Source organism: Musa acuminata, chromosome BXJ2-6, assembly GCF_036884655.1.
Source record: "Musa acuminata AAA Group cultivar baxijiao chromosome BXJ2-6, Cavendish_Baxijiao_AAA, whole genome shotgun sequence".
Lineage (NCBI taxonomy): Eukaryota > Viridiplantae > Streptophyta > Magnoliopsida > Zingiberales > Musaceae > Musa > Musa acuminata.
Window position 1 is genome coordinate 13,083,495 of NC_088343.1, and position 11,057 is coordinate 13,094,551.

At 41.2% G+C, this 11,057-nt stretch overlaps 2 protein-coding genes across 2 annotated transcripts; one reads left to right on the forward strand and one right to left on the reverse strand.

Annotated features, from left to right (window-relative positions):
• Nucleotides 1-422: 422 nt before the first annotated feature.
• On the reverse strand, nt 423-4,690 carry LOC135614973 (protein NUCLEAR FUSION DEFECTIVE 4-like). The gene is made up of 3 exons (XM_065112880.1): nt 3,966-4,690; nt 1,757-2,685; nt 423-1,249 (listed from the first exon to the last, which is right to left on the reverse strand). The coding sequence occupies exons 1-3, from the start codon at nt 4,299-4,301 to the stop codon at nt 739-741; spliced, it is 1,776 nt and encodes a 591-aa protein (XP_064968952.1). The 5' UTR covers nt 4,302-4,690; the 3' UTR covers nt 423-738.
• A 3,359-nt stretch (nt 4,691-8,049) lies between these two features.
• On the forward strand, nt 8,050-9,104 carry LOC135614976 (uncharacterized). The gene has a single exon (XM_065112886.1). It carries the CDS (start codon nt 8,203-8,205, stop codon nt 8,413-8,415), a length of 213 nt encoding a protein of 70 aa, XP_064968958.1. The 5' UTR covers nt 8,050-8,202; the 3' UTR covers nt 8,416-9,104.
• Nucleotides 9,105-11,057: the final 1,953 nt, after the last annotated feature.

Below are 11,057 nucleotides of genomic sequence, written 5' to 3' on the forward strand. Positions count from 1 at the left end.
ATCATTGCATATACTTCACATAGATAGAAGATATCTTGCTAATTGTTGGCAGCTATTGTCTAGTAGATAATAGCAAATATGTTATATCTAGTAAGCAGATTTATGCATCAGCAGGCAGTCTTTTGACATGACAAGATTATAGCTCATTATTTCAAGAAGAACTCTCATTGAAGAGAACAAAGAAAATGGACTTTGCTCAGAAATGAATTTATCAGTTGAAACAGCCATATCCATGGAAAGTGAAGCTTCAGTGACCTCATTGTATGTGTTCAAGAGACTGGCCTCAAATCTAAATGTCAGGGAAGATGTTCATGGTGATTATGGTGATTTCAGATAAGGTTTGGCAGTGAGTGTGCCTGTGCTAATATGTGAGCCCTTCAAGACCACAAACCTGTATTGCAGAAATCAAATTCAATCAATCAGAAAAAATATATCATCTCAGATTAAGATATATCTGATAACAAGTCATAGATGCTTAGAATCGAAGTTCTATACCAAAATGTCAATTGATGCATCATAATAAATATATTACATAGCACAATACTCAAGCTGATACTTTCCAGAAGAAAAAGGAAGAAGAAGCACAGTTCTGGCCTGCATCGATCTCTCTTCCGGGAGAACCTGCAGCCAACTCTTATTGCACTTATCACAAGGAGGAAAGCATCTGTGTTTCAATGGCTAACCAAATACCCAACATTAAAAGAGCTTGAGATAGATGGCAAATTTTGATGCAGATGACTATGTGCGAGCGCGCCCGTAAAGGTTGAGGTAGACAATTCTAGTCCTGTAAACAAGAATGAGGCTCAAGATAACTGCGATGACACAGAGTCCTGACATGATCAGTGAACTGAAGAAGAAACAGATGGACCCTTTGCATTTCAATGGTTCCTCCACATCGAGTAGAGCACCTTCCAACAGTCTACGAACTCGCAGCAACGAGCTGCGGATTCCGTGAGCTTGTTTCTCTGCTTCGTGGTCGTAAATTACACTGGCAATGAGGCCGGAGAAGATTAATGAACCAGCAGGATTAGCCACCGTAAGAAAATTGTACAGAGCTCCAAAGTTCTTCAAGCCAAACAGCTCCGATGCAGCAGCGGGGACTATAGCCCAGTGAGCTCCATATCCGAGTCCAATCAGCAAGGTTCCGATGTACATTGTTCCAGGCCAAGCCATGGCAAAGAATAAGTGTCCTATTGCCATTACAATCTGGAAACAAGCCAAAGCCACATGCCTTGGATATGCATGGTCCCTGATAAGAAACTACACACTGTCACTACTAAGAGATGAATAATCAATACCGAAAAGAAACCCAGAGTTCGATACGATGTCAAAACATGAATAATCAATACCGAAAAGATAAATTTGGCCAGCTAGTTATGTTAACTTTTAGAACAAGATACAGAAAAGAAAACGTAGATGGATTACTTGTGACATTCTTATGACATCCTTCCATATATACCAGAGACGGAGTTAATTTGCAGTGACTTATTCCTGCATCTGACTTAACTTTTCCTAATGCAATCACCAATCTAACATGACACAAGACAGATGCTTCCTCATTGGCTACAAGATCAACAAATAAACCTTCCCTAGGACTAAACCAAATTGGTAGATATCTGATTTCTTCATAAAGTGACAGTAAGATTCTTCAGAATCTTTGTGCAGAAACTTACTGGTGCCTCTAATTTCTGTGTAGATAAGAAGTCATTTCAACTATCATTTCAAATGAAAATTAGGTTGAACAAAACAATCATACCTCACGATAACCTCAGATAAATAGCCTCCACCTACTCGACCAAGAAAGTTCCAAATGCTGATCATGGAGACAAAAATGTGAGCCTCGTCATAACCCAAAGACTCGCTCATCTGACCAAGATTGTCAATGACCGTCAACCCAGAGCCTGATCCCAGGAGAAGAGAGACAAACATGAGCCAAAAGTCTGCCTTTATCAGTGCCTGCATCAAGGTGAAGTCTTCTCCTCTGTGAGGGCCTCTCTTCTTCTTCACCCTGACTGCTCCATCAGCAGCAGCTTGGAACAGCTTTGCTTGCAAGTGAGCGATCCGCTTCTGCCTTTCTGATGCAGGAAGCAGGTCGACATCCTTGGGCTTTTCATCCTCAACCTCACTGAAAATGACCTCACTTTGTTCTGCAGATTTGCTTGACTCTCCATTTGAAGGTTCAGGCAACAGAAACTCTTGAACAGGAGAGACGACATCGAAATGGAAGGTCAGCAGCAAAGGAATGACAACAGGAACTATCAAGAGAAAGAGCAGCACCACCGTGAACACGATGATCACGGCGCGGCTGAGGTCAACCAGGTCTTCCAGCAGCATGACACCCATCAAGTAAGCAGCAAGGAGCAAGCAAATGCTGTAGACGAACATGAAACTAGATTGATCTGAAGGTCTCACTTGCCTGTGGCCACCGACGGGCCTGACAATAAACATCAAGGAGATGACCACCATCGATGGTCCAACTGCAACCATGAAGATCAAAGCGGCATGATCGGGTGTATGTATCATCGCAAAGATCTGCGTCAAGATTGCACCACTGAGACCAGCAAAGCCTTTCAATATGCCCACTATAGGGCCCCTGCTCTTAGGAAAGTTTTGTACGCACGAAACCAGCGCAGCTGTGTTGAAGTACGTCTCTCCATTTGTCCCCACAAATATGAGAATGCACATCTGTGCACGAAGCAGAGATGGATAAAGAAGGTTACTCGTAGAATTAACCCACTTTGAAGCTCTAAGCAACAGTATAACTCATGATTACCATGCTGGAATGTTCAAAGAGATCGAACAACAACAGAAGATAAGTGATCAATGTCGATGCTAAGTTACATGTTGGCACTGAACTTTGAACAGATGAATGCTGCTGACATTTCACTCGAGAGACGATGAAGAACAGTCATTTCAGTCATGCATGGGAATTGTCTAGATATCAAATGCAAGGAGGCTCTACTTCGAAATCAGATGATGCAGAGCACAGCGAAAACGTCATTAAGAAGGCAACAGATGGATGGAGAACCAACTATGATCGCGTATAAATCATGTTTTGAACAGGATTGCAATGAGCATTATACTAATTTGCAATAAACAAACCGAATGCTGCACTCAAACAAATCATGACTGTGGCAGAAAGACAATACCGAAGTGAATATGCGATAAAACTACAAAGGAAATAAATTTAATGTTCCCTTATTTCCCACAATAAAATAGCTTGTAAATCCCAAACACAGGTGTTTGTTTCAGATTCTTAAAGCTAAATGGACCAACACCCACTCGAAAGAAGACTCACCTTTCTACATCCCCTCGATGAAGAGAATCATGATGTCCGCTAATAGCTTTCCAAGTGATTAGGTGCATTTGACCATGTGTGCATGAGAAGCAGTGCTCATTCTAATTTATGTGGAGTGCTCACAGTTCTTTAACCATGAAAAGCAGATTGCTTCTCTGCAACTCAGAGAGGAACTACAAAATAGTCGAAAGAACTATTCTGAACAAAGTTATATTTGCATCTGAACTAGAGGAGATTGGCTATTCCAACACTCATGGATCTCCCAACAATGTTTTTGGCAAAGCAAGAGATTAAGTTTCAATTTGCAGTGTGTTGCTTGGAAACTAAAAGAATCAAATAACATCAGTGAACAACTTGACCAAATGAAATGATGAAAACATCGATGAAAGAAGGTGGGAGAACTCCTTTATCTCAATCATTCACACCAAAACAACATAAAGAATCAGCGGGAGAACTCCTATGTAAAATCTCATTTAGGGGAAGTGCTATCCGAACGATAACCCACACACCAGGTCAGGAAATCGAAATCATGAACTTCGAATTCGTAGCAAATTCCAGTGATCCTCTGGATTTCTGATTCATTCAAGGAGCAGAAATGGCAAACAGCGACTGTTTGATGAAAATACCAACACCAAAACAAAAGAGTACGGAGGAAGAATCCACTCACCGCCCACAGTGGCAACACGGGGGCTCTTCCGGTCACGATGAGCCAAACCCAGCCGTAGCCCACGAAGTTCTGCAACACCCCGATTAGCAGCGCCGCCCAGAGCGGGAGGATCTCGCAGAGGCTCCCGGCGAGGAAGCCGATGCTGTCGCCCAGATCCTTGGCGACGCCGAGCCTCGCGATCTCGCGCTGGTTGTAGCCCAGGGAGCTCTTGATGACCGGCGACAGGCTGCCAAAGAGGTACCCGATCCCTGCGACGGCCTGCACCCACATTGCGGCCACGAACACGAGCCATCTGTTGTGCAACAACGTGCCCAGCCTCCCTCGCAGCTCACCCATCGCCTCCCGACCAAATCAAGATCGCAAAGTCCTCACCAAAGCTCGGATCTTTTCTCCCGACTTCCCGGTAGATGCGCCCGGAACGCAATCTAAAGGCCTCCCGTGCCTCTTTTACACCAGAAAAATATCAAATCTTGATTCAAGAAACCAAAGAAGGAACACTCGAAGTAGATTCTCCAAGTCAAATCAGATTTCCTCCCTTCCAAGAACCAAACTTTTCTGCTCTTGCAATTACATATGCATTAATCAGGGGGGATGATACCGATCAAACTTTTCTACGGTGGAGGGAGAAAAGCCTTCTTCCCGGGCCAACCCTACGGACGAAGCAGGGCACGGAACACGAACGCCGGTATCTCACGCGTCGACGGTCGGGTCAAAGACCTGCATAGACAATTAACTTGTCAGCGTTGCAATCTAGCCTTGTGGATGTCCGGATGCGATGGCCAGCTGGGAACGACAGCCGCCCCGTGGAATGTTTCCCTGCCTGGATCGAGATCAGCGAACACCACCACTTCCCCTACCCATCTCTGCCATGTAGCCACCTACGGACGGACCCAGCGTGGTTCACCAATGGGAGGACACGCTTTCCTGAACGGTGCCTCAATGGAATGATCGACCACGCCAGAGCTCAGGGAGGCCGTGGCCGAGGAGGATAAGAGCACGCGGCATTATCCACTTACTAATATCGCATAATCATCATATTTATAATTTACGTGCATATATTATTACTATTAGTAGTCTTCGAGAATTATAATAAAGCTAATTAGAGATTACTTTGTAATTAGGTATCTCGATTCTTATATTTTTAAAAGTCATATTAATATCTCTATATTTACGAAACATTTAACTCCGTTATTTTATATAATTATTTTTTTTATATAGGGATCTTAATATTTTATTTTTATAAATATAAGGATCTCAATATAATTTTTGAAAGTATATTAATTAAAATACTAAAAATAATTATTTATAAGAGATAATTGTTTCTTTTTTTTTTCTAGGGTTTTTCGACCACCCTTTTTGTTGATAGAGGTGCGGATGGAGCTGTGTTATCCACCATTGAAAGAGATATGGGTGAGCTGATTCCAAGTGTCAGCTCTCATGGATCAGCAGTTTGAGCCTTTCATTTAAAAGTCATGTGATGATGGATATATATATCCACATGATTTCTTCTTTCTATGTCAAAAAAATTGACACATAGACTTAAGAATCCAACATAAGTTGCAATCAGATTTGCTTCTTCATCACTCACACAATCTAAGAGGAGATTTTTGCATACGTGTACGTTGACCGAATTGGTTCGTTTAATGTATTATAACACCGACACATGAAACATAATAAATGAAATGGAGAAACTTACTTCGTTTCTTACCGAAATCAAACACATGGATGTCGAAAGTCACAGCATTATTAGTGTTTATCATCTGTTCCGATGTCTTATCGATCAACCTTTTATTATATTCTAATAAATGCATCGTCATGATTTGGATGGTTTTGATGACTTGATAAAATGAATCACTATAATACAACTACACACTAAATGTAAAAAAATATTTAAATCATATAAAATTTTTAATTATATTTATTAGCGATAAGTTAATATCTCATCATCATCATTGGTGGTGCAAGCACGAAGTCTCATAAAAATTATCTATTTTATGTGAACCTACTAATGAGATATAAAGAGAAATAATTTTTATATATGAACAGATACTAGTATGTCATAACACGCAGCGGAAATAAATTGAGTCACAATTAAATAGAACACCAAAATATATGTGGAAAACTCCTTTAATGTGAAAAAAAATCATGAGACAAACTAAAGATAATTCACTATAAGAATAATGAATATACAAATCTCAATCTCTTGCCCAAAACCCTAACAACAATCACAAAAGAATAATTAAGATATAAATATTACATCATTATGCTCAATATCTAAATTCTTCCTAATTTTCCCCGAGTAATCACAATAAGAATATACTGTAGATTTGATCTAATCTGAGATAAGAAGTGTTGTCCTTGTTTTCTTCTCTTTCTTTCTGTTCTCCTTGGATTTCTGTCTTTTTCTCCTCCTTTTTGTTGCTGTTAAGATCTCCACTACTGCCCTCATTACTGCCTTATTTATACCTATTTTCGTAGCCACCACACAACCCCTAATATGAATTAGGGTTAGGTTAAGAGAAGAGGTGGGTTATAGGTTGTTCAAATCTATTATGGGCTGAATCATGGGCTGTCAGCCCGACACTCACATGACTTTATCTTTTCAGGGATAGTTTAAAAAAGATAAAATCATACTGAATGACTCAAAGTAAATAATTTCTCACAAACCTTCATGAGAAATTATCAGAAATTATCATAATAACACTAGAAGAAAGAAGCCATCGACTTTTTTTTTATTATAGGACACTAATAAAAATATTTAGTGATTGAGAAATATGACAATCAACGAGCTTATAAATGTAAAATTATATGGTCTCATCTAAAGTAAATAATTTCTCGTAAACCTTCATTCTTATACACACGATGATAAAATATTAACTAGGATATAAATTTTTTTTATTTTATTTAAATTATAACTATAACAATTTAAGTGAGAAGAGATGATTTGATTTGATTTTATTGGTCGTTCGGACTCTTATATGTACTGTGGTACCAACTTGTGGCGTATTCGATCTTAAATTAGATTGGCTCCCCAACTCATGTCGCCATGCCGCACAAGCAAAAACCAACTTTCAACACCCTCTCTCCCTCTTTGTAGTTACAAAGAGAAAGAGAGAGAGAGAGAGAGAGAGAGAGAGAGAGAGAGAGAGAAAAAGAGGGCAAATCATAGCCGGCAGTGCTTTCATCAAACATAGTCCCGTTCATCACGCTGACATCAGTAAACATCGAATCTTATTTTAAATCTTTGTCGGTACACGGCGACCTCAGAATATTAAATAAATCACGTGATTCATGCGTTGTTGCATATGGCAGATCTTTCTTCGTGGACGTCACATGATAAAGAGACAGCCACCACACAAACATGCCAACTTTTTTAGTCGCTTGATAATATATATGTATATATATATATATATATATATATTAACATCAACTCAGTTCTACAAGTTTGGCCATATAATGAATGATTTCACAATATCATATAATTATTTTTAATATTTATCATGATCTCAATTTGATTGTCACGTATTGCATTATAAAAAGACCTTCCAAGTGAGTTTTCGGAGATGAACACATTTACTTATACATCCGATGGAATTTTCAAATATATGATTCATAATTCTGATTCCGATTCCGATTCGGGTAAAATCTATGAATGTCCAAACCGCTATCATCCCTACAGTTATCCCAATCTAATCCAAGGTTTAATCTGAATTAGACTTGATAAACCAATAGCCCAGGTTTTGAGTTGGGCTGTAGAGGGGCCCATTCCACCCTCCAAAGTTCATACCTTGAGTGGGCGCCGAAACTTCATATTCCTTACGTACGTCCAAAAAGCTTCTAAGGTCTATAAATCAATAGTTTTCCTCGATATAATATTTGTTACATTAAACCTTAAAATATATATTTTTTATTTATATTATCTGATATTATTATTTGTGTAATCGATGATAAAACCAACTAACGATCATTTCAAGTATGTTCTGAACGGATTGAATCCAAGAAAACTAAAAGGACAGGAAATGGTGCAGTGAGTACTGTGGGTGGTGACCTCGGTGCTGGGGTTTGGGATCTCTTCCTCCTGCTTTGATTCCGTGGCCATTAGCTTTCCACCTCCTTCTTACCCCTCTCCTCGGTTATCCCCTCGCCCCCATGTATATATATATATACATATACATGTAGTTACGTAGAGGACATACAGCATCGGCGTTGGAGAAGAAGATCCAGAGCAGCCGCGGAGATGGCAGACTGGGGGCCGGTGTTCATGGCGGTGATACTGTTCATCCTTCTCTCCCCTGGCCTCTTGTTCCAGGTCCCCGGCAGGAGCCGCTTCATCGAGTTCGGCAACTTCCAGACCAGCGGCATCTCCATACTCGTCCACTCCATCATCTACTTCGGCCTCCTCGCCATCTTCCTCCTCGCCGTCCACGTCCATATGTACATCGGCTACTAGCTAGTCTAATTCCCCTTGATAGGATTGCAGACCGCTTCCTCGTGCCTTGTTCCTCTTTGCTTGATGACCGCAGTGTGTGAGATCCTTGCTTCTGATGCCTTGTTTCTTCGAACGAGTGAGAATTCCTGGCCTTGCTTGTTCAAGTGCATGCAGTTCCTCACCATGAATGCTTGCAGGAAGTATCCGAACGAGAAACGTTGCGCACGCATAGCCAAATGGTGGAGCATCTCTTTTAGCGTCTGGTAGAAGCTAACGATCTCACTTCATGGCCTTTACCAACTTCAAATTAATATGAATGAATCTGATACTTTGCTTCTACTCATTTAAATAATATCATGTAAAAGCAGCTTTTATTATTTATGTACGACTCGATTAATGAGATGACTACATTCGATCGGTGGGCGGTACACTCGCATTCTTATCGTGCTCCGCTCCTGATGCAATCCTTCATGTCCTCATGGGTCGGATCCACTTAAGCTAGACTACTCTGCCTGGACCATCTCACCTTTCCCGTTACGTGGCATGATCGCGGTGGTTCGATCAGTGGACCCCAGCGGTTCGGCCAGGTGGAGCCCGAAGATTCCGCTACAGCGACGTTACGGGCTACCCACGATTTCCATCAGGGGCCCTACGACGACGAACGAAGTACACGTGGGTGGATGGCTGGCATCGATCACCGCTTAATTGGGATCTGACGGCTGCTGCATGCCGCGGATCGAGAAGTCGACGGTCAGGATCCGACACCAGGGGTGGCCCCCCCACTCGAAGTTTCCGTTTGTGATTATAAACGGTGGTTTTCTTTGAGTAATTGTGTCTCGTTGTTACATAGAGGAGGAGGGAAGCGGGAGAGGGGTTAAGAACCCGTGTTCGTTCGGATCCTTGGAATCGGAGACAGGCCGTGGAGATCGGTTTGGGGTGGGAGGGCGGCTTTGGTCGATTCCATCTCGCGCAGGTGCCCTTCGAGGAGTCTCGGTCTGGTACGTGGAATATGATTTTCCCGTGCTTTTAGGTCGAAACTCTTTTCCCCTTCATCTTTGATGCTTTCTTTGTCTGATCCTTGAATTTTGCTGGCCTCCGTCGATTTATACTCAGTCGTGTTATGATTGGTGACAGATTGTGTTCGATTCCCGTTTCCTATGGATTCCTAGTTCTTGAATTATATTTTTCTTGAGTTTTTGGTGCGGATGGAGGCATTTGAGTTGGTGTAGGGTTCTGGACTTTGTTTCTCTTCTTGAAGATTACAGTTTTAAGGACTCTCAGTTTGCGCTTAATATTCGGAAAATATTGAAGTTATAATTGTCTTCGATGTCAATAGACTGTTTGGATTGGTTATTGTGAATTTTATCGTCTATTTTAGTTTGCAACTTCAACAGGAAATGTTTTTAGTTTCCTTAGAAACTAAGGATATATCATAATCGTGTAACCTTTTAAGCCAATTCACACTATAGTGAGAAATCACTGGAATCCCCATACTCTTCGAAGATCGTTTCACCCCCTCATAATTTAGATGATTCAAAGCATCCATATTTCAGCCCGCCCCGATGATGACTCTTGGGCGGTCAAGCTTCTAGTAAAAGCGCTTACCAGTTGTTGAGAAAGGAGGACCATAAAGATGAAGATGATTGGCCTTGATGGAGGGTTATGTGGAGCCTAAATGTCTATCTCAAAACCAAAATATTAATTTGGAAACTTTTGCTCAATAGATTGCCTACATCTAGTTACATCTCCGGAATCCTCCATGCTCAAATTGATAGCTGTCATGTTTGCAAGCATTACTCTGTCTCTCCTAGGCATGTTTTTTATTTGAATGTGATCTTGCTCAAGAATCCTGGGCAATCGCTCAAAATCACCTACGGCCCAATTTCACTCTCCTTGATACCTGGCATCAAAGCTCCTGGCTTCTTGAAACGCATCCTTCCAACCTTATTCCAAATTGTGATCTTTGAAGTATTATTGGCCTTTCACTTTGGCATCTTTGGTTAAATCGCAACTCCTTTGGCAACCTTCAAGCCAAAACTTCTTCATTATGGAGGAAGGTGGTGATTTCCACCAATGACCTCATTCAATTCAACAAGAGATGCGAGGGGAACTTGTCCATCAACACTATAACCGCTTCCACCGTTCCGCTGCATGATTCTGTTCTTGAATGCGATGGAGCTTTTTTACCTAACCAACACGGTGCAGGCTATGGATATACTATTTGGTATGTACAAGGCAACTTGATTGCGGCTGGATGTTCTCAAGCCGAAGGTGTTGCCATCCTTAAGGGGCTCCAACAAGCTTAAACGCTTGATCTTCGATGCCTTTTGATCCTCTCTGACTCTATGAACTGCATCAACTATGTTTCTAATGTAATCAAGGTACCTTGGTGCCTATCTTCTCTCTTTCGGTACATTTTGTTTGTAGCCAAGGAGGTCATCGTAGTTAGTTTCTGTCACATTCCCTGTAGCTCTAGCAGTGAAGCTCACTTTCTAGCATCTCGGGGCCTCACCAACGTCTAGGAATCACCCTCTATCAATGTCTCTCCTCTCCCCATTAGATCTGTAATAACTTTTTTTGAGTAACACATATCTTTTATTTGAAAAAAAAAATTCATAGTATGGTGAAACAGCTAGTTGTAGATACTAGTAATATGTGTTGAT

Bases quoted from the DNA above. Each gene is read 5' to 3' on its own strand.
- LOC135614976 (XM_065112886.1), top strand. From the start codon at position 8,203: ATGGCAGACTGGGGGCCGGTGTTCATGGCGGTGATACTGTTCATCCTT.
- LOC135614973 (XM_065112880.1), bottom strand. From the start codon at position 4,301: ATGGGTGAGCTGCGAGGGAGGCTGGGCACGTTGTTGCACAACAGATGG. The intron at 2,686-3,965 runs GTGAGTGGATTC...CTTCGTGCACAG, and splicing joins CCGTGTTGCCACTGTGGGCG to ATGTGCATTCTCATATTTGT. The intron at 1,250-1,756 runs GTATGATTGTTT...GTTTCTTATCAG, and splicing joins TTATCTGAGGTTATCGTGAG to GGACCATGCATATCCAAGGC.